The sequence below is a fragment of the Scardinius erythrophthalmus genome, assembly GCF_964197995.2.
Source record: "Scardinius erythrophthalmus genome assembly, chromosome: 2".
NCBI lineage: Eukaryota > Metazoa > Chordata > Actinopteri > Cypriniformes > Leuciscidae > Scardinius > Scardinius erythrophthalmus.
The window spans coordinates 40857574-40885549 of NC_138222.1; the positions used below are offsets into that span (position 1 = coordinate 40857574).

Sequence of the window (27976 nt, forward strand, 5' to 3'; positions counted from 1 at the left end):
AAGATCTGAAAATTCCATTTTAATTTAATAGGTGGATCATTTAATTCCAATTCCAATTCAATGGGGCCAAATGATTGGGGCAACATTTTTGCTAACACGACAAGTTCAAGTAAGACAGTGCTGACCCACTCCATACTGTTCACAGGCACAATAGAGATCATCAAGGCCTCTTTCTCAACGTTTAACACCGTCCCTCTCAAGGCACAACAATCCTCAGGACATACACAGAATTGCACAGCAATACAAAACAATGGGCCGGCAGCTTCAAGAACACCACAGGTACAGTGGCCTAAATGGCTTTTAATTTTAAGTGCAAAACCCAAATTCTGTATACGATACCCTTTTATGGTATAGTAAGAACCTTAAAGGATGAAGACATCCGAAGACTTGGAGTAGACATGAGATGTACAGTATGCTATATGTTTGTCATTGTCAGACAAATTGAAAGCAATTTTAGAAAGTGCATTAGATTACATTGATGAGTCTGTGGCCTACAGTATTATTACGAATAAGATTTACACTGTGACAGTTCCAGCCCCCTACTACTGATAAAGCACATCAAATTCTAATGATCCATAATTAATTATTCATGATTATAAATTTAGTGTCATAAGATTAAGTAAAGAAGGACAAAAAATTAAATATTAAACATTAACATTAAACACTTTGGTTATTAAAACAGCTGTAGCTTTGTAGATTAAAATACAGATTGACAAAACCCTGTTATTTGGAAAGCAAAAGAATAAAAGGCATGAAGTTGATACAAAAATAAAAAATAAATTAACAGACCTTGCTTTTTTGCCAAACACAACAGAGAACAGGTAATGTGCAGCATAGAAGCTTATGTATCCTGTACACATCATAAATGCTCCTGACAATCATCATGGATTATTTGTCATCCAATGTAGTGTTTGTGGATTTGTTATGCATATTTCAAGCCCATTGAGAGATAATGGCTGTGATTTAAGATGTGTGGCCCTAACCTCATGCACTTTCTGTGATGTGCTGTAAGAAAAAGTGTTACTTTGTCATCCTAGTCTGAAAAGGGAAGACCTCAGTACTACAATATTCAGTCATTTAAAGATTAAAACTGTGAGAGTAACAATGAAATGATTTGCTGTTCTTTTGTGTGAGTGAGGGAGGAAAGTTGAATAAAAACACCGTTTAGACATACCCAGTGGCTCCTTGGAATGTAGATTAGCCTAATATATGTTCAGTAGTTGTACATTTTGACAATCACATATACAAGGGTACATAATACTGGGCAGATCACTTCAAACTAAACAAAAAGAAAACATGGAAAGTGGACCGGTTTTCCTGTGTGAAAGGAACTGCTCTGTACACAAATAGAACTGGATCCTCAGCAAACCACCAACCTTTTCTAAACCCATGTAGCCTATTAGCGCTAAAAAAGAAAACCAAATGAATAGTGTCTTAGGAATGAATTTACTGACTCTGGCCCGAGGAAGTAAATGCCAGCAGTAAGATGATTTAAGGAAGCGATTCTACAGTTGGGTTGGCTTCCTGCTTTGTGGCTCCCCACCAGAAGATGGCACTGTCACCAGACTCCTAAGATATACACAAGGATTCCTTCTCTTTCCGGCGGATTGCGCAGTAGGTGGCGGAGGAGGTGGTGGCGGTGGCCTCAAAGACGACATTAGCGGCTGCATTTCTTGCTGTTGCTGAGAGAGGGTGCCTTCCTCCTCTTCCTCCTTCCCTGCAGGGAACTTGAATGGCCCTGAACTTGGGGAACCTGTATTACTTCCTGATCCTGCACCAGCACCACTTTTTCCCTTCGCAGGGGTCCGCAGGGGTCCTCCCAGCCTCGAGAGGGCGCTAATACGTGGATGCAGAGGCTCTGGAGGAGAAGCCAGGCTCTCCAGAGAGGAGATGCTCTGGTTCCAAGCCTGCTGCAGGTCTATTGGGATAATTTTAGTGGCCTCCACAGACACACAGGGAGGGAGAGAACCCACACCATTTTTCCATGGCAGGGTTTTCTCTCCACATGTCAGTGAGGGAGGGGCGGCAACCGGGCTCTGACAAACATCCAGGGCAGCTGGTACTGAGAGAACAAAAAGAAACACAAGAAGATATAGAAATGTTGGAGATGGGAAGCAATCAGTTCTCACTTTTTCTCACCACAATCGTGTTCATTTCTCACCTGATTTTGGTCTCTCCTTTGGTGTTTCTGGAGCTTTGCGAGCCACAAAAGTAATGCCCACATCATCATCTTTATCTGGTTCAGAAGGATCATGTATATCCTCCTCATGTGCCATTGGAACCACAACTGGGTCTACAGACATATGTGCAAAACCAAGTTACACAATGCACTGGGAACTTTAAGTATCAGAAAATAGTTTCATTAAAAGATAATCATCACCAAGCAGATCCAATGACCAACCTTTGTCCTGCCAGCTGACATTTCGTCTGGGTTTTTCATTGGCGTCTTGCTCTTTTGCATCTGACCCTTTCCGCTGTAATACCATATTATCAATATTTCAAAATTTTGGGAAAACAAAGTGAATGTATCAGAGGAACAAGTTAAATACATATACATGCAGTATCTCTGTAAGATTATTTTTTAATGATGTCTCTTTTGCTCACCAAGGCTGCATTTATTTGAAAAAACAGTAATATTGTGAAATATTATTTCAATATCAAATAAAATATATTCCAATTCTATTTTAATATATATTTTAATACTATAAAATGTAATGTATTCTTGTGATGGCAAAGCTGAACTTTCAGCATCATTACTCCAGTTTTCAGTGTCACATGATCCTTCAGAAATCTTTCTAATATGCTGATTTGCTGCTCAAGAAACATTATTATGTGCTCAAGAATCTGCTCTCAGACACACACACACACACAGTAGCAAGCCATCACTCATGAGTCATGATATCAGTAACTACAAACATTAACCTTGTCTCTACATTGACCCTACATACATGGATACTTGTCAGTCATAGACTAGCATGGCCTCCCTCAGGTCCAGTTAACTCAATTAAAGTGTGGTTTTCTGCAGTTTTGAGCCCTTGCCTTTTTCTGACTGCGGTCTTTCTTGTGACGCTTGTAGCGAGTGGATTTAAAGGACTCCAGACGGTTGCGCATATTCCTCTGGAACACCTCCCTGTCCTGTCTCTCTTTTTCACCCACTGTCATGAAGTGGCGACTGTAGTGGGACTGGTACTGCAGGTACAGAGAAAGGGATGTCAACTGAAGCAAACACATCATACAAAGCATCGCCCATTTTACTGATGCAATATCATGCTTCAGAGAACTTTATAGTGAGAGGGTGTGAGTGTGGCACGTTCTGTACCCGTCTCCTGGGTTTGTAGAGGTTTCCAGCAAGCACATGATGTGTCTCTAGCTCTTCCTCTATCTTGGCTCCTGGCACTGTGTCAATCACCTGGAGGTCTAGACACACCCCACTGCCGTTCTCTCTCCTGAGAGATCACATACAGAGACACAGGGAGTTACAAGAACCAACATGCATGGAAACACATGTACACTTACGCCACAGATATACACAAAAACATGTCTGCACACACATTCAAAAAATGTCCTATGAAAATAAAAAATGCTAAACATAGTTTATCTTTTATTACATGTATTAATTAAAATATAATCAGTATTTTATATTGCTTTGTCTAAACATTCTTTTAAAAAAAAAATGCCCTTGGTATTCTGTATTAAGTTTATATAACATATGTGTATATACGTTTCAAATAGTTGTATATTGTTTTGAGCACAAATCTCTATTAATCTCTAAAAAAACTATTTGCCAAAGGGGTCATGATACCATTCAAAATGTTGGGATCAGTATTTAAAGTGTAAGTTGCAGGTTAACCACCACAGCCAATTAATGTGTACATTAAAGTGCTCTATATGTATATATTTAATTATTTCTGTCTTAAAATGCGTTAAAATAACATTTATTAGGGTTTCTTCAAACGTAGCGTGTTTTTCAGTTACTGGGTGATGACGTCACAAGAGGAACTCGCAACCCATACTCTGCTAGATTCCTACTGTATTATGGCTATTTGGAGAACGACTGAGGATGTGGGAAACCATCAAATTCTTTATGGACCACAGCCCTACAATTTTTAACTGGTCAGGCGTGAGAGAGGGGAGCCATGGCACTCAAAGAGTTATTAATGCTTGGTGTGAGGAGAATGAGTGGAGGGTTAGCCAGGTGTCCCGGTGAGTAACGTTAGCTACGTTAGAGCTAGTCTAGCCTGGTGCAAACTTAACCCGGATAATATAACAGAACAAGCAAGTCTTTTCAAAATATTGCCGTCATGTAGAATAGCAAGGAGGGACAACGACTGAAGACATTATTTACTTACAGTAACGTTAAGTCAGTCCAAATCAGAGCTGCACGTTAGAGATGCACGTCAGGCGCAATCGCTAGTCTCGTCGACGCCTCAAACGTCATGTAATACCCTTCCTCAGTCCACGCGTTATCAATTTCTCACGATTTAATTAGCGATGTTTATTGTCAGAAAAGAAAAAGAGAGATCGATGTTTAGTGGAGCAGCTCGACCCGCGACCGGCTGATCTGACGTGCCTGAACCCGTTTGTTTTGCGAATAGCTTATTCTCATTTCAGGCAGGATCACGGTCCCCTTGAAGTCAGCACACACGAGTATGTTAACAGTTGAGTTATTTTATCCATAATTTTTTTATCAAATAAAACATACAACCAACTTGTCTGTAGTTATGTAAGGCATCTATAGCTATGACTATGCCGGTAACTCTACTAGTGAGTTCCTCTTGTGACGTCACGCTCCATCTAGTGGAAGGGAGCGGGAGCGGTTAAAACCACTGTTAAAAGTGCCAACTTTTCATATTATATCAGCATTTTGGTATAAAAAACAATGGTGGGCAGTTCTTATCTTTATGTTTAATAAACACATTGCATTATCTTCGTGAAAAATTTAACCTGCAACTTCTGTTCAGCGAGGATGCATTAAATTTATCAAAAGTGACTAAATACATTTATAATGTTAAAAAAGATTTCTATTTCAAATAAATGTTGTTCTTTTGAACTTTCTATTCATCATAATTCAGCTTTACCTTCACATGAATAAAATACAACGATAGTTATTTTAAATTGTACACACAAAATGACTGTTTTTACTGTATTTCTGATTAAATAAATGCAGCCGGTGAGCATAAGAGACTTTCTTCAAAAACATTTAAAAAATCTTAGACACTACCGTTGAATGGTAGTCTATATTTGGTGGTTTATATTTATCTTTTTGAATGACATTTTTAAGAAGTTTTTACTGGGCAACAAGATAAAATTGCTGATTAAGATTTATTATTTTATTTTTTATTTGTAACGTGATGTTCACAAACACAAAATACTCACAGGTAGTTGGTAACATTTGTGACCTCTGGGAAAGAGGTTCTGCTGGCCATGGAAGGCAGAGAGAGTCTAGCAGAAGTCAACACATTCCCACCCTGAGAGAGAGAGAGAGAGAGAGAGAGAGAGAGAGAGAGAGAGAGAGAGAGAGAGAGAGAGAGAGAGAGAGAGAGAGAGAGAGAAATAGCATCAAATATTAAACTTGATTCTGGCTAATACATAAAGTATCAAGCTATTGATTGATGTTCCTTAAATACCCAGCTATGTAAGTAGCTACAGTTTAGTATCACCTATCATCTCCAAACCCTTCCATTACTGTAAATTAATGCTCAGGTGGTATTACAGACACAATGCAAAGTGCACATTTATATTCAATAATTCAGCAGTCCCAGTGTGAATGTAACCCAGCTCTTCATTCTCCATATAGATGGTTTCTCTTACTGCTAATATCTCTGGCATATGGCTAATGACTAATCTTTCTTGATATACATAAGAAATTAAGCATAATGGTTTAAACAGTCTGTTTTGCCCTATTTCACAGGGCATTGAAAATATAATCAACACTCTCAGAAAAAAAGGTAAAAAAGCTGTCACTGTGGCGGTATCTTTTCAAAAGGTACACCTTTGTACCTAAAGCGTGCATATAAGTCCCTCAAAGGTACATATTGGTACCAAACGTGTACATATTAGTACCTAAATGGTACATATTAGAACCCTTTTGAAGGGTACTGTCCCAGTGACAGCTTTTGTACCTTTTTTTCTGAGAGTGAAAGTACAAAACCATGAGAAAGGCATGCAGAAATGTGACTAATATAGAGAAAAAAATATTTTTTAATTATTATAGCTGATAAATTAGTTTTTTCACTTCTCAAATGAAATGAATAATCCTGTGCCTCTTTCACTGGGTGGTCTGAAAGAGAACAGAGGTTTCTCTATCTCTCAATCTCGTGCTAATATTAGCTTGATAACTACTCTCAGGAAGCCGAGCTCTATGAAACTCAAGGGTACAGGAAATGAACTTGCTGGAAGACAAAAGTCACGCATGACTAAAATTCCAGGTGTTATAAACATTTTCAGATCAAGCACATTGTTTCTTTGGAGACGTGAAGAGGAGAGAAATTATTTGAAAGACGAATCTAACATGAGAAAAAAATTATTATAACTATTAACAAACAAACTAACTAAAAAAAGAATCAAGTGGGTGGTGTGTAACAATTATGATGTGCATGTCTATATACATTCATATTAAAATATCTACTGGAGGCCCTTCTTTCTCTTTCCTCTTTAACTCTGTATGATGCCATCTCCAGCCAGTATTTTTGTAGATATGTTTGATGTTGCAGCTGACAGGTATCAGATGCCTACAAAGGACCAGTATTGGCAGAGACACCGTGGCGTCAGGCTAACTAACAAAGGGAGGAATTATACTCTGCTCTTCTCAAACGACTCTCTTGAGCCTCAGAAAAGATCTCAATGCTTCCTCTGCTCAATGCTATAATCCAGGGGCTTTCACTCTTTAAAGGCCCAGGGACCCCCAACCAGACTCTCAGTCAACCCACAGTATTAAAAAAAAAACTGTAGTATAACTTTTATTAAGAAAATTAACTAACATTACTACAATGATTTATGTTCATTCAAAAGTTTAGAAATGAAAATTCATTGAAAACCTTGGCTAAAATCCATAGGTGTGAGTGAGTCTGAATAATGAAACACTTTAGAAAGTAGAAGCAGCTGAAAATAAAAGTAGTTTTAATAGTGGTTTTAAAGCAGATTGATTGTTGCATTGCACAGCAGTGCTGATTTTACCTAGTAGTGATTTTTATTTTGTATTTTTGAGTGTGGGCACCATCTAGTGGTCAATAATTTTAATACAACAATAATACTGATGGAACCCCCTTACAAAAATGGTAGATGGCATCACACCAGTATGGTATACACCAAGTATGATGGTACATTACATTCCAAAAAAAAAAAAAAATACCATGGTACTACCATGGCACAATGTCTAAAAAATGTGTATTACCTTTGTTAATGACAGGAAAAGCAAATCCTAGGAAAATCTTAACCCAGTTTCACCCTGAGCAAACTTTCCAGCAACCTTCTTTATAAAAATAATGCTAACAAACTGTGTACCTGATACACAACAGCATTAGCCTTTTACCTGATCAATGACACTGATGGCATCTCTGATGTTGATTTTCTGATAGGCCTCCCACAGTTCACTCTTATGGTACACAGACTTTCTCAACAGCAACTTACTCAAATAGTTCTTGTCAAATTGCTCCCACCTAAAAAACAATGAGACTTAATAACACAATATTGCATTTGTTTAGCTCTTGTATATTGGCGAGTACATCTCTCATCATGAGAATAGACAGCTAAGTGCCACTCACTTGTCCCTCCAGTGATGGTAGCCATTCAGACCAGCGATGTCCTCCACAGCTGTCAGAATGTGATCAAAAGCCTGAAAACAGAAAGACAGACAGGTTCAGTGCTTCTGTAAATTATTTATGGCTATTTTATTTGAATTATTTATTCGCATTTATTTTATTAGCATCCATGGCTATTTTTAAGTGCACTTGAGATCAAATCCTACATCTTTTGCAGACATTTAAAAAAAAAAAATCCATGGGTGTTTTTCAAAATATTTCTTTGTAAATAAACTAGACATCGGCAATTGGTGAGCAGTTCAGTCAAAAGTATGCAACACTATTCTATCTTAAATTGTGTGGTGTTAAAATCGGTTTAGTCTACACAACTTTGGGAAACTGCTGCTTTCCAAGAGAATACCTCTTCTATCCTCCTTTATTTTCTCAGAATCTCTCCTATATTATTTCAAATCTATTCTGTCAGTTCAGCTACACTACAGCCTATCTTTAGCCCAGGTTTTCGAGAGCTCAGTAGGTAGCCCTGAGTCCCCAAGTGTGCATAGAGCAGCAGGGTATGTAAGGCCTTCAGAAAAAGGATGAGGTAAATGGCAAGGCGCTGTGTGACCTCTGCCTATGTGTGCACATCTATTTGTGGAAAGGCAAAAAAAAAAGAGCTCTGATGATTAATTCATTGGAGGGAAGAGTCTAATGTCAGTCTGTCTGTGGCAATACTGCTGTTTCAGTCATCAGATCACAAGCACAGCACAGATAGCAAGGTCAACATCATCACTCACACATTTCACCACAGGCAGTCAGGCAGGGATAGAGGGAGACAGGTGATAAGAAACAGAGACAGAAGAGAAGTGAGAGTGTTGGAAGCGATATTGACTCACACGCTCATGGATCTCTTCGTTGATGGTAGGTTTTCTGTTTGTGCTGCGTGGCACTTTCAACCATTTCACTAGAGGCTTGATGGTTAAACCCTGGGAGGGAAGATTTGGGAAATGTCAACAAAACAGAGAGAGGGCACCATCCAAATGCTCACTATTCTAGTAGCAGCAATAAAATTGGTCTTTTAAATAAACTTTGACCTAATGAAGCAATATCACACTAGAAAATAAAAATGCTGTTTTACAAATATCAGCACAGCTGTAATTGTTTACACCAGCATTTAGACCAACAGCATGATCGTGAGTGTGATACTGAGAATTAATATTGTATATTTGTGATATTGAGTATCAATATTGAGTGTGATATTTGCAACAAAACAAGCTTGTTCACTAAACAAGAAGTTAATCCTGAGAAACTTGCATTTAAGACACAATATTGCCAGATATTTTGTGTATTTTTGCTCCACCAGTGAAAGAAGTTTTAAATGAAGCACAAGCATAATCAAATTGTTACGCATCGCAGCGACACATTAGGGGCGTTTCGTACCTGAATAAATCACCGTTTTTGAGCAAATCGTTTTAGTGAATGATTCAAAGACTCAAGTTCAAGTTCATTCAAGTTTTGTTCCAAAATAACAAGTGTGTAAAACATACTGAAAAACATACTGTACTAAGGTAAAATACAAAAAATGTCAAAAAATGTACTCAATTAAGTACTACTCTTATCTTTTTTTTACCATATTGTTCTATGGTAGAAAAAGTATTAGTAGTATGCGGTTCAAAATTCAGCAACTGTTTTCAAACAAATCAGTTGAGGGAATGATTCAAATGACTCACTCATAAAGACAGTGGCTAAATTCTGAATCGCATAAATGTATATGGCAGAAATAGTATGAGTAGTATGCTAACATGCAATTCAGAATTCAGCCAGTCGCTTCTTTCCTTCCTTAATGAATCAGTGTTTTTAAATGAATCAGCTAAATGAATGATTCAGTGACTCACTCATAAAGACAGTCACTTGTTGCCACCTACTGGCGTATCAATGCAAGCTGTAGAAAGATTCTCTGAAAAATCCCCACTACTAACACTACTAAAAAATATATTATTTATAGATTTTTTTATGTCTATGTATTTAATATTTTAAATGTTTTAAAAGCTATACTCAGTTTAAAAAACTCAATACAGTTTATCCACAGCTACCTGTTACAGAAAAAACAACAATGCATACTTGTCTAACAAGCGTGCATATTTGTAGGATCTGTGGAAAGATAAGTTCCTAACCAAAGTTTGGCAGTATATACTGATGATTTCAGCAGTCAGATATTCTGTGACATGTTGGATATACACTAATATGACATTGACAACACACGCATAGACACTCTATAGAGATTCTGTGGCCATGAATAATAGATGAAATTGGAATAGGTTAAAAAGGCTGGCACTGGCCAGATGGGCACACACACACACACACACATAGGCAGTACCATCAAAATCACTCCATTCATCATAATTAGCATCTCTGTTTCAGAATAGCTTTGGAAATAACAGCAATTTAACACAGCGGAGGGGAAATGTCATCCCTGCAAGGCTATTAGCTGTACGCTACCCACACACATACAAGTAATGATAATAATCACAGCCTGAGGAAAGATGAAACAGAAAGAAAAGAAAGAACACTTCTATCAAAACAAAATTATTCTGTAAACGTGCAGGGGAGGGAAAACACAAATAGGAAGGAATAGAGAAATTTCTAAAAGAGTTACCTGAAACATGACTGTGAAGAAAACCACAACTATGGTTGTTGCCACAAAGTAGTCTTTAGCCTTCACATGTTTTTTGTCTAAAAGAACCACCAGAGCAAAGGCCACAGCTCCTCTGAGACCGCCATATGACATCACCACTTGATCAATCTTGTCAAGCGGAACCAGTCTAAACCAGTTCAGGAACCAAGTCTGCCCTACTACACCTGCAAATAACATGTTGAGCAAATACATATGCTAAGTGTTAGAGCCGAGGCTATTAAACATTGTAAATGTATAGTGCAAGTCTGCATCTAAACCCATTATAAATGACAAAAGTAATCAAATGAATATCAGATGAAAATACATGGTACATTTTCAGCTCACACGGTTAAGGAAACTATTTGATGTATGTAGCCAAAGTGAAAGTTAAGCTGTGAGTGAAGAAATTTTAGTGAGAGTTCTCTTTTCATTTTTAACTTCGGTAACCAAAAGTACCAAAAAATACAATGTAACTACCATGTTTTCTGAATAGAATAGAATAGAATAGAACAGAACTCTCTCTTACCTATGGCCCTGAAGACTAAGATAAATATGAGTGTGCTGACAACAAGGCCAGTGTCCCAGGCCCATTTGGACTTGTCCACAGCTGAGATACCCAAAAAGATGAAGATGATCGTCTCTGCAATGCTGGCCAGGGTTTTCATGGTGTACTTCACGGTGGTCCGGGACTTCTGGGATATATTGGCTTCCACATACTTCTTGCAGCCAATGCCACAGAAAGTCATCCTGCCATGAATCAACAATAACATATATAATGATGATAGAATAATAGCTGATACCCTAGCTTAAAAAAAAAAAAAAAAATACTAGAGAAAGTAAAAAAAAAAAAAAAGCATCCACATTTAATTGTACTTAAGTACTACTCTTACCTTTTTTACCATATTGTTCTATGGTAGAAAAAGTATTAGTAGTATGCGGTTCCAAATTCAGCAACTGTTTTCAAACAAATTAAATCGGTTGAGGGAATGATTCAAATGACTCACTCATAAAGACTTCACTCATAAAGAATCAACAATAACATATATAATGATGATAGAATAATAGAATGCAACAGATGTATTTTATACATCAAAATGTCAAAATCATAAATATAATAGTTTAGAGTTTAATAGATAGGTTGTTATTGTCCTTATGAATTGTTTCTGACCTTTGTACCTTTGGATTGATGTCTATATTTAGACAGAGATATGAGATATCCCAATATTTACATTCCATATACATAAGTTAGCTTTAGACAGGAATTACGCTTCACTCATTGTGTTATATATGAGTCACTTTGCAGTAGTCATTGAACAGACCAGAAAAAATGAAAAGAGCAGAATTATATTGATGAGACTGTATTCAAATAATCCAGTCTCTAGTGACCTTTTCTCCTTATCTTTAAATCCTATGGTGGTTTATTTCATTTCTAACTCCATACCACCTTGTGCAGTAAGTGTGATGAAGAGCCATGAGGGGGCGCTCCAAGTACTGCATTAGTATATGCTTACAAAACCAGCAGACAAACATGCATTTTTACTTTAATTCATATGTGGATTATAAGGATTCCTGTCCTTAAAGCATCTTGTATCCAAGCATGACTCTGCATCTTGAAATCTGTTCTATTGCTGTGCTAAGCAATACTAAAACAGGTTCATAATCAAATTCCTCTGCTCATAATCTCATTATGTGATTTATGACCGCCACAAAAACTACTGAGATTTACAGCTCTGCACACATGTTTTGAAAACAATCTGAAAAATTCTTCAAATTGGCCACGGAAATATTCATAAACATGTTTTCAGCGTCATGTGCACAGATACACAGCTCACACAAACACACTCACCAGTTCTCATTCACTGAATCATTTATCCCTGACCCTGATGTGTCCATTCTTCTTTCTCTATTATGCTCAAATGTTTCTCTCTATTTTTCACTGTAGTGCTCTTAAGGCATGAATCATTTCCCCTCTCAGCATTGATCCTGTCATTTAACTTCTCATCGTTTTAAATGTCAGCCACCACAGTGTTTGTCACAGAGCTGCACAGACACACACCTTTTTTATCAGGATGAGGACATTCCATTGATTTCTGATTTTATATATTAAGGTAATGATATTTCTATTTCTTTTACTGACACAAATCTTTCTGCATTTCACAATTCCACTCATATTTTTGAATTCATTTCGAGTTTGTGTACAAATATGCAGAGACTCAATTTCAAATAAGTTCAAATTATTAAGATGAGTATGCTGGCAGTGGCAAAACTCACGAAAGAATGGCGGACAGAGAGAAGAGTTCTGCCGTCAGGTAGGCCAGGTAAACCAACAGGAAGATGAACAGCGGCTCTATGATGCGCACCTTCTTTGTAAAACGAGTGACAAAGGCCAGAATAACAGCAAAGATGAGACCAACCAAAGTCCCTCCAATGCTGACAATGAGGAAGGAGACTGGAATGATTGCAGGAATGAAAAAAGTATATGTTTCATGTAAATATTAACTCATTTAAATATTATACTTAACAATATGGCGTTAAAGAAACAACCGACATATTTTGCACTTACCAATTCCTTTAAAATAGTCTGCGGTGTAAACATTTCCTGGTCCCACTTCCACAAAGGATATGTACACTTTATATAAGACCTGTTGAGACAATTATTAATGCATCTCTCCAATACTAAAAATCTGAAAGATAAAAATACAATAAATAAAATGTTGTGGTCGGCAAGATTTTGTAAAAGTTTTTGAAAGAAGTCTCTTTCAAAAATGATCACCACAGCTGCTTTTGTTAAACACAGTAGCATTGTGAAATATTGCAATTAAAAATAACTGTTTTGTATTTTAATACATTTTAAAATTCAATTCATTTCTGTGATGGCAAAGCTGAATTTTTAGCAGCCATTTCTCCAATCTTCAGTGTCACATGATCTAATTTGGTGCTCAAAAAACACCTCTTATTTCTTTTTATTATCACTGATAAAAACAGTTGTGCTGCTTAATAATTTTGTGGAAACTGTGATACATTTTTCTTCAGGATTCTTTGATGAATAGAAAGTTCAAAGTACTTTTGATCAATTTAATGCATGCTAAAAAGTATTAATGTGTTCAAAGTGAGTTAAAATTACATTTAAAGCTATGGCGAAAGAGCTTGGACAGACTGAAAGTGCATCTCCAATTGTTCCCCATAATATCAATAGTAGATTTCCTATTGTGTACATCAGATGAATTAATATGCAGCTCGGCAGCAAAACTGAAGATGTGCAATTTTGTGAAGAGCATTGTCCATCTGAAGGCTCTCATGATTGGCTTTAATAATGAACCTGTCTTACGATATGGCCATTAGAACAGTGGCACAAGAGACTGAGCCTTACATTTCACTCCTCTATTAACATAACTAAATGAACAATGTTATCCAGTAGCTTTGATAATAAATGCAAAAAGAAGAGGCTTCCCACTATTCACACATTTATCGGTATATATTCAGAGAGTGATCACAGTCTTACTCTGAATAACCCGACCTCAAGTGCTAGCTGACCTTCCAGTAAACACACACACACAATCACACTATAATCTGCAGCCACTTCTACACTGAAGCCTGGTGGGAACCTGCTCAAGAGTTCAGAATCCCTAGAATGTGACTGTGGTAACTTTACACCTAATCTGATGCATAAAAAGGAGATTTAAGCTAAAAATATTGTAATAACCTGGCTCAAAAAGCTTGTAACATAAAGAGAACAAAAGACAATGATTGAGCTTAATAAAAAGTTATTTATTGAAACATGCCTAGGGCAAATCGAATTAAAAATAAAATGTACACATGCAGAATGTACAGGGCCGGCTCTAGCCCTTTGGTTGCCCTAGGCAAGATTGAGTTTTTGCGCCCCCCCCCCCCGCTCTTTATAAGAAAATAAGAAATAAGAAAATTGATAAGTGTCAAGCCTTTATTTGTTATAATTTTGATGATTATGGCTTACAGCTTATGAAAACCCCAAATTCAAAATCACAGAAAATTAGAATTGATATGAATTGATATGTCATAAGCTGTAAGCCATAACAAAGTCTTGAAATATCTCACTTTGCATGTAATGAGTCTATATAATATATTAGTTTCACCTTATAAGTTGAATAATTGAAATAAATGAACTTTTGCACGATATTCTAATTTTTCGAGTTTCACCTGTAGTCACTCCAACACTTCAACAAGCAAAATATTACTTAAATGATACACTCTAATAAATTGCACATACAAAAATGCTACAAAGAATGTTCATTGATGAACAAACAAAAATGCTCTAATAGTCACTCCAACACTTCAACAAGCAAATTATGACTTGAAGAATCAACTGTAAATTGTTTATACACAAATTCTACAAAGAATGTTCAAGGATATTTACCAAATTGGATTAATTTAAGCAAATTATGACCATTAAACTGGTTTAACTATACCTTCTACAAACAAATGTGCTATTATGGATAATGTATGTACAAAAAAAATATATTTAAGTTCTTTTAGTTCTATCTCAAATAATAACATATTAACAGTTGTTTCTGCCATTTCTATTCACCTTCAAAGTAACTATAGCTAGCAAACTATAGCTTAGTGACAGCAATGAAACGTCCAATATTAGGTGATGTAGGCTATAATACTAAGTAAATTTATTTCATTGGACACCTTAATAGCTAAGATGAGAAGACTTACTCTATACTGAGCTTTATTTTTTATCTTCTTCCTTTCTCCGTTTTCGTCCCTGTGCACCAGAGGTTTAGACCGCTTCATTTTCATGTAAACATACTTTTTACACCAGGGGACGGGGCCCACTATAGGGAGACTCAGCAAACTTCCAGGGGGCACCAATGTCAATTTATTTTTAAGTAGGTATATTAACAATAGTAATTAAAATGCAAAAAAAGTTTTTGTAATGTTTGTTTATTTATATTACAACAGATGTACACACACATCCGCTTAGATAGGAGGATCTTTGAATATTTTCTGGGGGCTTAGAGTCAAAAAGGTTGAGAACTGTACAGTTCACCCAAAAATGAAAATACAGACATAATTTCCTTAGCCTCATGTCGTTCCAACCCTATATGACTTTCTTTCCTATGTGAGACACAAAAGAAGACATACTGAAGAGTGTTTTTTAACCAAACAGTTTTGGTTACCAATGACTTCCAGTGAACAAAACACTGTCCCTAGAAGAAAGTGGCCTATCCCCTTTAAAAGGCCTAACCCGTGTTTTTTTTTTGTAATGCATTACAATAACTTTCTGTGTGAAAAAAAGTGGAACATAATCAGCATATGAAAACTGCACCTGAAAACTATTCCTGCATTGGCACTGCTAAAGCCTCAAAATCAAAAGTGAATTTGAGCATAAACCTGAGGAATAATCTGATGAATGACATTATGGCAGAGATGGCTATGTCCATGCTTTCACAGATGTATGTTGAATGATGTTGGTAATGTTGAAATGTTGTAGGGTGGGAGAATGTGTAGACGTAGGTGGGGAATGTGTTAGTGATGGTTGGTCATTGGGCGTAATCTTCTACACATGGGTCAACAAGTGACACATCTACAAATAAAGCGGACTGACCTGCTATACCAGTGAACATACAGTCAAGTCAACACAATCCAAACTTTGCTCAAGCACGAAATGGATATTTCTGAGGATTAGATCTAATCCCAACAACATTACTGTATGTAGTATAAACAATTAACACTAAATCAGCCTATCTCTAACCAGAAGCTACTGCTTGACCCTAGAGTATAGTTATATAAAAATACGAGGGGAAAAAGGGAAATGGTTTGGATAATTCAGTGGCAATGCCTTAGCCTAAGTCATTTACTATCGATTTGCTTCTCCAGAGCAGGTACTGTAAATGACTTTTGGGTATGTCTTATAACATAATCATGTCAGCACTACAGCAGAGTGTTCTGAGGTTACCATAACAACAGATATGCGATTGAAAATATTAGACAGTAAAGGCTTTTGCATTTTTACAAAAGAATAGTATTTCAAGATTATTATTTTCTACTTCTTTTTTAAATTTCTATTCATGTAAATGTATCATGATTTCCACAAACACATTAAACAGCACAACTGCTTTCAACATGTCTAATAATAATAAATGTTTCTTGAGTAGTAAATCGGCAAATTAGACTGATTTCTTAAGATTTCATACAAAAAATATTACAACAGAAAACATTACATTGATTTAAATTGTAATAATATTTATGTTTTTAATCAAATAAATGCAGCCTGGGTGAGCATAAGAGACTTCTTTCTTAAACCTGAAACTTTTGAAGGGTAGTGCATTTCCTCACTCACAGCACTGACCATTACACTCTGCTAGTAGCGTGTTAGCCATGTAGACAAGCTTAAAGGGTTAGTTCACCCAAAAATGAAAATTCTGTCAGTAATTACTCACCCTCATGTTGTTCCAACCCCGTAAGACTTTTGTTCATCTTCGAAACACACATTTTCTCGCGCATGCGTCGTGGCTCTCGTGAACTCAATCAGAGGCCCACACAGCATTTTTGTTTGTTTTTTTGCGCACAAAAATATTCTCGTCACTTGATAAACTTAAGGTTGAGCCACTGTAGTCACATGGACTATTTTAACAATGTCTTTACTAACTTTTCTGGGCCGGCAGATGCAATTGCCTAGCAGCCTATGAAGGAGTGAGACAGCTCTCAGATTTCATCAAAAATTTCTTAATTTGTGTTCCGAATATGAACGAAAGTCTTACGGGGTTGGAACAACATGAGGGTGAGCAATTACTGACAGAATGTTCATTTTTGGGTGAACTAACCCTTTAAATAGTAAAAACAATTCATTTTGATGATTAACAAAGTCCGGACTCACCACAGTGACAGCGTCATTGACCAGTGACTCGCCAAAGACAATGATGAAGAGTGTCTCATTCACATGGACTTCTTCAAAAACAGCGATCACTGCTACCGGATCCACAGCCGAGATCAGAGCTCCAAACAACAAGAAGTCCATCAAACCTGCATCTACTTTTTCATCTGCACACAGACACGCAAACAAGCTGCAGTCAATAATTACAACCAAATTGATCATATCACATGCAGCCCTGGTGGTGTGGTACAGACAGTGTGGTTAAAGATCTGGAATGGTCATTCAAATCTTGCAATGGTCGATTCATAAGCTGCCTTGTGCACTTGGGCCAGGCTCTTTAACCAGGATGCTCCAGTGGGATTTTCCCTGTGATAGGTGTACTGCATCTTGGATGAAAGTGCCCTACCCTTTCTTGGGTCTAAAACAAAATTTACACCACATCTTGTCTCCTCAACAGTGCTTGTTTTATTGAAGGATTATCAAGCTTATTGTTTTAATAGACTGACACACTCCTAATTTATATTAATCAAAAGTTTTAAAACAAGCAGCTTTGTCATCAGTGCATCAGACGTACCAGAGGAAATATTCCACCTGCATGGCTGAAGAATCACTGTATGATCTATGATCATTTAAGAATTCATTTTTGGTTTCATTTGTTTGAACTGACACCCCATAATAACTCACCTATGGCCCCTGCCATCTTGACTCCATATAGACAGAATCCAGTGCAGAAGGCATTCCACAATGTGCCTACTACAGCGTACATCAAAATGGCACCCAGGTTGTCGAAGAAGAGCCGTGCTGGCATGAAATACCCAGCATCCCCCACTATAGTTGGCAGAAGAAAGAGGAAAAATAGCCCTGGGTCCAGTTGGTACGGTTGCTTTTTGCTGGCGATAAGAACCACTCCACCCAGAACCAGACCCAGCAGAATCAGCATACAGCTCTCTGGGACCGCTGTGGTAAAACGCTGAGAGAAGTGGAATACTGAAGATTGCAGAGCAGAGAAAAGAGACAACAGAGGAAAAAAAGGTTAACATGGATTGAGCATGAGATGAGAGATATTATCTAGCCATGCACTATCATAAAAAAGTGTGAATGCAAACATAGTAAATGTTCTTCATTGTAATTTCACTATAGCTTTGTGAAATTTAACTTTTTATTGAGTTAATTGCAGTAAGATGCACGTGCCAGAGACAACCAAATGCATAAAATAAAACAAACTAAACAATGCATATAAGGAGCATATGTAGCTTCATGGCCCACGGCAGCCAACCAACCTCATTTAAAGAGTAGTTTGTAAGTTACAGGTGCTGTAATTCCATACCATGGTTTCAGATAAAATGTTACACAACACCATTCTAACGTCAGTGACTGCCAGTGACAAATACTGAGTCACAGTAAAACATCATCTCATACTGCAGCTTTAAGAAAGGACTATTAAATACACAAACGGCCAATAACTGAAAAAGGTGACTGCATACTATATTCACCAATACCATGCAGGACTTTACAGTGGTTTAATGGAGCATCTGCTAGAATTCATCACAATATTTCCACTGGGAAATGCAGTATGACCAGTGTCCATTCACAAGTCAGACATATCAAATGACTGTACAAAGCATTATAAGACGAGGAACAATCACACCGCAATAACCCCATGCTCAGGTTCCTGCACTGGATCAGGACACTGAAGCACGAGGTGCAGAAACCACATTAAAGTAGTGTCTATATGGGAAAAGGGGGATTTGATAGATCATAAGATGTTTCAATGGGGATATATTAGTGAAAATTATGTTGATTAATAACACTAATTAAAAAGCTAATCAAGGCACAGACTGGTCTCCATTTATAAAAGCATTCCTCATGAAATGTGTGAAAGCACAACACATTATGGCCTAATGAGAGATTCTAATGGCATGATCTGGTTTCCATGATCAGAGTCATTTTGTGGAGGAGGGAAAATCAAGAAGCATAACAATCACCGCTCACCATGAGTCATTCACACAAGGACAGAAAAACACTGACATACACCCAAAAAGCATACTAGACATCTGCACAAACACATGCACAAACACTAAATAACAAAAAAAGAAGAAAAAAAATCTGAGGCATATGCCTAGATACATACACATAAAAATACACACAGGCAAATTTGTTTTAATGAGTGCTAGAGATTAATTCCATTCATTTATGCATATGATATCTGTGTGCCACTCCAACCTCACAATAGAGAAGACCTTAATATGTGTGATTCTATCACAAGATCTCCTGCTTTTAAATCATTACTTGCCCTAAGCTTTCCAACAACAGTCCACATATAATTACAGCCATAATGAAAGATTATTAAATCCAATTAATCCAACACTCTTCATTTTCAGGGACAGACAGAGACAGAACTTGGGACAGTTAATTAAGAACATAGAGTGGATTGCCATCCCATTATGATAATCTTTTTTAAAACAGGTTGATCATTAAAGGGGGGGTGAAATGCTCATTTTCACTCAATCTCCTGTTAATCTTGAGTACCTATAGAGTAGTATTGCATCCTTCATATCTCCAAAAAGTCTTTAGTTTTATTATATTTATAAAAGAAAGATAGGCTGTACCGAGTCTTTCCGAAAAAAAACGAGCGGCTGAAGGCGGGCCGTGTGGGCGGAGCTAAAGCTGTGCTAACGCGCAGAGCTAACAACACACAGAGACATTTGAAGCAGTTTTACTCACCGCCCGGTTCCAACGCACGACCGCGAACCTTTATCATTGTGACTGCTCGATCCTTTAGCATTAGACGATCTGCAAATCCGTCGATCTGGGCTTTGTTTATAAAACAAGCATCGTCGAAATGCAGGGAACAAACAGTCTTGCACAACCTCCGTTGATGCTCTGAAAAAACAAACTCCATCCACTGGTCCCTTAACGCTGGGTTCTTTGGGAATCTGTGCAGGGTTGTCTTGCCCTGGCAACCAAAAACCCACTTCTTTGGTGACACTGACTTCCCTAAAGCCGAGCATAGCGCTTTGATGGGCGTACTGTTTTCGCTCTCTCGCTCTGTCTACGGTTGCGCGCGCGCCCGCGTCCCCTTCCGGGAGAAGAGCCCTTAGGACCGTATAAGGAAATTCCGCTACATCTGACGTCACACATGCCCATACTCGAAAAAAACTTTCCGAAACTTGTGACAAACCGGAAGGAGCATTTTTGGAACAGAAATACTCCTTCAAACGTACAATTTAATTTTTGAAACTTTGTCCATGTTTAGCATGGGAATCCAACTCTTTAACAGTGTAAAAAACTCAGTATGCATGAAATAGCATTTCACCCCCCCTTTAAGTTGAACTGTGTGTAGTATAGAATGGGATGTTGCTTTGCATCACTCCCATGACTCAAACTCAGCGAGTTTAGATGTTTGAGAAGAGTGTATTCTGAATGCAATCCTCTGGTAAATGAGAGTGTTTAAGTAACAGGGCAGGTCATAATCATCGTCGCTACATAAGTATATGAATTTATTTATTTTGTCAGTAACTAAACTAATGGGCAGTGTCATTTTTTTCATATTAACACAACTGTCAGTTAGTACTCCTATCTCTATCTACACTATATTGACAAAAGTTTTGGGACGTCTGCCTTTACCTGCACATGAAGTTTAATGACATCCCATTCCTGATCAGGAGGGTTTAATATGGAGTTCGCCATCCCTTTGCAGCTATAACAGCTTCAATTCATCTGGGAAGGCTTTCCACAAGGTTTAGGAGTGTGTTTATGGGAATTTTTGACCATTCTTCTAGAAACACATTTGTGAGGTCAGGCACTGATGTTGGACGAGAAGGCCTGGCTAGCAGTCTCCGCTCTAATTCATCCCAAAGGTGTTCTATTGGGTTGAGGTCAGGACTCTGTGCAGGCCAGTCGAGTTCCTCCACACCAAACTCGCTCATCCATGTCTTTATGAACCTTGCTTTGTGCACTGGTGCGCAGTCATGTTGGAACAGGAAGGGGCCATCCCCAAACTGTTCCCACAAAGTTGGCAGCATGAAATTGTACAAAATTTCTTGGTATGCTGAAGCATTAAGAGTTCCTTTCACGGGAACTAAGGGACCAAGCTCAACCCCTGAAAAACAACCCCACACCACAATCCCCCCTCCACCAAACTTTACACTTGGTACAATGCAGTCAGGCAAGTACCGTTCTCCTGGCAACCGCCAAACCCAGACTCGTCCATCGGATTGCCAGACAGAGAAGTGTGATTCGTCACTCCAGAGAACACGTCTCCACTGCTCTAGAGTCCAGTGGCGGCGTGCTTTACACCACAGCATCCGACGCTTTGCATTGCACTTGCAGCTGCTCGGCCATGGAAACCCATTCCATGAAGCTCTCCACGCTTGAATTCACTGAGCTCCTGAGAGCGACCCATTCTTTCACAAATGTTTGTAGAAGCAGTCCGCATGCCTAGGTGCTTGATTTTATACAACTGTGGCCATGGCACACCTGAATTCAAGGATTTGGAGGAGTGTCCCAATACTTTTGGCAATATAGTCTATCTATCTATCTATTGTACCGATGCAATGTTATGGCAGTGCTACAGTATAATGATGCTATGGGTTAAGGATAATATTTACTTTATACACTTTACCTGTAACACAACAAAATGTTGTATTGCCTTCACCTGTTCCGGCTGTGTGTACTCAGCACTTCAAGTCAGCTGAAAACTGTGCGCAGGTGCTTCAGATAATGCTACTTTCTCCGGATGCAAGACAAATATTCATAATGAAATTTTATGGCGTTACTGTGGCAATTGAATCATGGAGAAACAGATGATTGAGCTAAATGATCTGATGTAACTGCATGTCCTGGCCAAAAATACAAGCTGGAGGGATGCCTGAGAGACACCCACACATGCAAATATAGGAGGTAGAGCATTTTGTGTTTGTACTGTATACGTATTTTCGTGAACTACACCACAAAACACAACCAGTTTCTCTGTTAAACATTTTGCTCTCAAATCCTAATTCTTCAATAATCAATATGAGCTGATTATTGCACAACATCATGCCATGTTTTTCATTTCCAACTGATAATGCACTCAGGTCCTCCTGAAGATCTCTTTATAATGTCCAGTCGTGCTCAAAAGTTTACATACCCCTTGCAGAATCTGAACATTTTTAATTATTTTAACCAAGTAAGAGGAATCATACTGAATACATGTTATGTTTTATTTAGTACTGTCCTGAATAAGATATTTTACTAAATGTTTTTACATATTGTGCACAAGACAAAAAATAGCTGAATTTATAAAAATGACCCTAAAAATGACCCTATTCAAAAGTTTTCCAGCAGTGACTGTATGTGATTTTGAGATCCATCTTTTCACACTGAGGACAATTGAGGGACTCAAACACAACTACTGTATTAAAAAAGGTTTGAACAATCACTGATACTCCAGAAGGAAACATTATGCATTAAGAGCCTGGGGGTGAAAACTTTTGAACATATATATTTTTTTCATTTAGTACTGCCTTTCGGAAGCAACAGAAGATACTTACATGTTTCCCTGAACGAAGACAAATTAAGAACAATTTGCCTTGATCTTCAAACTCAAAATCTCAAAAAGAACGGGGTAATTTATTTAATAAATGTAGCTTTTTTTTGTCTTGTGAACTTTATGTACACATCTTTTATGTAAAATATCTTTTTCAGGACAATACTAACTAAAAAATAACATGCATTTGTATGATCCCTCTAATTTTGCTAAAATAATTAACATTTAGCAGATTCTGCAAGGGGTATGTAAACGTTGGAGCACGATTGTACGTATGGCACTATCACTGTGACCCTTTGCTTTGCTACAGTGCAGAAGAACAAAATATAGACCTCTCACGTGAAGAAATCATTCTCATGATTCGGATCTTTCAGTGAATCAAAATACGTTAAAAATCGCTCACAAATAGGACAAATCGAGCGTTTCTCGAGTGAACTCTAAAACTCGCGAACCGAGAATCATTTAATTCGTAACGAGGAGAGAATAGATGCTGTAGCAGAAGCCTATTTGGAGTGAACCGAGAATTTGACTGATGCATTTGACAAAAAGTTACTTAACAGATACAGAAACGTTAAAGTAGCCCAGATAGTGTTGGCCCAGATCCGGGCCACATGTGGGCCGGTGTAGCAGTCGATTCTGTTCCCTATCGGAATTCCTGTTCCCTTAATGCAATCATACTACAAATCATGCGTAGTTGCCGAGTTACCATGCGTACCATTAGAACTGAATACGAGCAAGAAGCACAACTGGATGTACGGGAAGCCAAAGGTTAAAAAAGGATTGTATTTTTTCCCGAAATGTAAGCGTTTTTTTATTGTTTTTATTTTTTTATTAGAAGCGAGTTTTCCCCCATCTGTCAATTCAATCCAGATTATTTATTTTCAAATTTAAAACGTTAATACAGCATTATTATTAGCATATAAACAGCATTATTAATCAAACCACATGATAGCAGGTGACGTACAAGAATCACCGAATAGCTTTCTGAACCTGTTCTTTGCAGTGGCGCAAAAAGTGGGTATGCGCTATATGCAGCGCATAGGGGCGCGCAGCACCAGGGGGGCGCCAAAGCGATGGTAATTTTTTTTTTTTAAATCTATATGTAGCTGCTGTTGTGCGTTTCTAAACGCCGTGAGCGCTGAGCGACCAGGTACGAGTCGATAAAGATGGATAAAGCAAAAAAGCTGTCGGGACTAAAAATAGAAAAAGAAAGAGGGAAAAGGAGATGGCATGTCAACTGATGCGCCAGCAGCTAAATAAGTGGATGGTCAAAGGCAACAGGTAGGATTTAAAGTGTGACGTCCATGCATGTAGGCTAGGAGATTCCCGGTGGGCCGACGTGCTTTTTGGGCCGATACATCTAATAGGCTATTTTTTTTTTTGTCTTTGTCTCAATGGCCCACAAAACTAGTACATCGGCGGCCCATTCGTTTTGTTTTGCTTAATTGGCGGCGCTGGGTAAGTGCCGTTGTAATACATTAGTAAAAAAAAAAACTTTTTTTTTTTTTTTTTTTTTGACATTTTTCATTAAAGAGCAACTTGCAGGTTAGAATACCCAACAAGTCAATGAATAGAAAAATAATGTAGGAACTAGATTTTCTTTAAAAAAAAATTATAAATATGCTACAGTGGCTTCTGGAGTCGTTTTTGTGAGAAAATTTTACTTCCGCATCTGAAAATGGGCGTGACGGGCGAGAGTCGTGACGTAGCACGAGGGAGAGCGGTCGATTCACACAACAGGGAAATATGGATTGCAATGACATTTCGGACGCTGAGGAAATTGTTTACGGACCACAGCCATACAATTATGAGCCTGCTAGGCTGCCAAGAGAGCAGGGACAGGCCAGGATTAATGTTAGACAGAACATATTGGAACTTACAATAACAGAAACTAAGCTTTGATCAGGCGTTTGTCATGCTCATTAATATCCGCCCAGACTAACGTTACGTGATATAACTTAGCAGTTTCTCATGGAGAGACAGAGAGATATTTATTCATGATACATTTTTTGTTCCATAGGTGCTTGTGTGGGAAATGCGAGGCAATGTTTACAGCTGAGGAAAGTCAGTGTTACAGGGAGGTGGATGCATACTGGGCCTTAGTGGAAAATGCCAAACTTCCATGGTTGCAGTTAGTGTTACTACAGTAAAGCCATGGTGAATGTTGCTGATCTGTGGACACTGGATAGTTCGTTCATTCATTGCACAATGTTTATTCCTGGTTTTCACGTCAGCGCTGTTTGATTCGTTAATAACGGAGAAATGTGAATATTTCTCACTAGATCTCGCAGCAATGTTATTACTTCAGTGGCGAACTCTTTATTTACCTCGCAGTTAGGCTAGTGTTGCTTGATCAGGCTCGCGCTGCACTGGTCCAAACTGATAAACGGTCCACACAAACACAATAACGAGTAACTGTTAGCTCAGTTTCGTTCCGCTTACATTGCGTTTGCCAGTTGATGTTGTGCTCGCGCCTACATCCAGCGGGAGAACCCGAAGATGCGTACACTGAAGGAACCGCACTAGCTCTGAGTCTCACCCGGTTCTTACTTCGGTATCCCATGTTGAACTCCTTCATATCGCCGGGACGATAATCATCCGATCTGAAGTGAACGCTACACACGACCGCGTTTTCCGAAGCCGACGCGGAAGAGAAATCCCGTCTCTTCACCGCACAACCCGCACCCAGGCACAAAAGATAGCACCGTCCTTTTTCCTGTTAGGAAACCGGTGGACTCGATGTCCTGACAGGCTGGAGTTTTTGCAAGCTCCACAAACACATACATTTACCATGACGATGATAAATTGAAATACAAAAACTACTGAAAACACACTGTCTCACGACCGCTCTTACTGAATACCAACCTACTCTGCACTGAGCTGCGGCAGAGCACAGCACACGTCTCCCTCGTGTGACGTAAAATGACGCGATGTTGAAAAAAAAGCGGCTTGTACGAGCAGTCAAAGAAACGCTCACTTTATCTACTAAATTGGTGTCATTATGTCGTTTTAAAACATTTTAAATCCTGCATTATCTTTTCATATGGTATTTTCATACACGGTTATATATTCATTTAGATTTTTTTTTACCTGCAAGTTGCTCTTTAAACACGTAGGCTAGATCAGCGGCCCATTGGTTCTTTTCTTGATTGACACTGGGCTGGCCCAATCACATCTAAGTATAGAAATTAGTACAAAACTAATTGTGAAAGTTTCCTTTATTTTTCAGTGCATTTGTTTTACAAAATATGGCTATTACTATCATGGGACTAATATTATATTATTATGTAGCAGTCTAATGTAGACAGACACTGTTACTAAAAAAGGTTTGAATTTTTCTTTGTTTAATTTGCACACTGAATATGGGTTGGAGCTTTTAATTTTGAACTCTCAAAGTGCACCAGATTGATGAATTCAACACTAAAAAGCACAAAATTTTCTTACGGGGGGGCATGCCCCCGAACCCCCCTAGAGGGACAGAGGTCTCAGCAGTGGATTAATCACTGTGAAATATACTTCAAATTTATTAATCAATGACAATTTTGTACTTATTTCATCTGCTAACTATCACTCGTTCACTCATTAGACTACATGGCACAGTTCTTTATTTCTTTGGGTTTTTTTTTTTTGGGGGGGGGGGGGGGGGGGGGCGCCGAAATTGTTGCTGCATACCCCTCTGAAACTAGGTAGTTGCGCCCCTGGTTCTTTGTAGTAAACTATTCGAAAGAGCCGATTCGCGGACATGACTCGAACTTCCCACCACCACAGCCAAAGCATGAGAATGATGATGGAAAGATGATGAGTCATCATAGCCAATCATAGCTCGCCGCTACTCCGCGGAGACTCCCGGATCGGCGGGAAGTCGGGAACACGGTGAGCTGTTCACAGTCCACAGAAATATCTCGCGGGGCGTTAAACAGCACGGATGGCTAAAAGTCACGAAAATTACAGGTACAAAAGGATAACCGTAACGTACACTGCTGTTTTTTTAAACGCTGTTCGCTTATCTCCAGTAAAGCTAAAAGCCTATTTTATTATTGTGTGAAAATGTCCCAGAGGAAATGTATGGGCTTTATTGCCATGGCAACCACCCGCGTCTGTCACTTAATGACAGTGGATGTGGAAGGGAAGCGCAGGTGGCTCGCGCTTTTTACGCACCGTTTTTACAGCACACACAGCACCGAAGGCCCGCTTTAATAAAACGCACTACACATTCACGTCCTCAACATAATCCTTCCAACACTTTACGCGTAACAGTCCAGGAGCCAGAGTGAGCTCGGAAGCTTATTTTAAACACTACTATATATTACATCCAAAACAAAGCTCGTTGAGTAAGCGAAAGCGTACATCTTGCATTACAGAACTTACGTATTTTCGCCACACTGGCCACCAAAAGCCAGCTGGCTATAATGTAAGGTGTCTGCACGTAGCTCCATTCCCACTGCACTATCTTGTACCCTCCTCCGTGGTGGTGAGACGACTCTCCGTCCTCCGTGCTCGGCGCCGACGGCTCCTCCGCAGACCGGGCGAGCGCAATCCCGGGATGCCCGTACTCTTCCCGGGCTGGAGTATAGCGGGAGGCGACGGGGGATGTGACGGCAGGTGCGGCGCTTACCCCCGGCTCTGGCGAGAGCGACGCTCCTGTCACGTAAAGGTCAGTCGCTGCATCACTAGCCACCTTTATGAACAGAAGCAAACTCAAGCACCGCATCTTTTCGGCGTGTTCAACGGCGTGTCATCTTCATTTCTTTTATACACTCCTGTTGCGATGGTAAGCCCTCCACGGGACGCCCCGTTACCGGTTTACAACATCAACACACACTCCACTCGCCGGTAACTCGCGAAGGTGCAGCTGGCGTATAGGGACACGTGATTCGTTCGTGCACGAGGAGGTTCTTATTAAAGAGCCGTAACTCATCATCCTCATCAAAACAGAGAGTGCGCACCCAAAACTCGTGTTATCAGTCTATTTTTGTGAGCCATGCAATGAAAAAGGACATAAATGAGAAATAAATGGCTAGTTATGTCAGAATAATCAACAAGTCGATTTAGTTATTTAGGCAGTAGCCTATATTCAAATTAGTAGATCACTAAAAGAAGCCATCAATTGAATTGACAGATGCGCCCCCAGGAGGTCAAAACATCTGTCCTAGATGGTTTGAGTGTGGCACTAAGCA

At 38.7% G+C, this 27976-nt stretch overlaps 1 protein-coding gene across 1 annotated transcript; it reads right to left on the bottom strand.

The window, feature by feature from the left end:
- On the bottom strand, positions 1–27628 carry slc9a5 (solute carrier family 9 member A5). Its single transcript, XM_081349672.1, has 16 exons — positions 27168–27628; positions 17954–18256; positions 17273–17436; positions 12974–13052; positions 12682–12859; positions 10937–11157; positions 10393–10595; positions 8633–8722; positions 7764–7834; positions 7532–7658; positions 5377–5468; positions 3320–3446; positions 3040–3189; positions 2402–2474; positions 2162–2293; positions 1–2062 (listed from the first exon to the last, which is right to left on the bottom strand). The coding sequence occupies exons 1-16, from the start codon at positions 27508–27510 to the stop codon at positions 1506–1508; spliced, it is 2910 nt and encodes a 969-aa protein (XP_081205798.1). The 5' UTR covers positions 27511–27628; the 3' UTR covers positions 1–1505.
- Between the last annotated feature and the right edge of the window lie 348 nt (positions 27629–27976).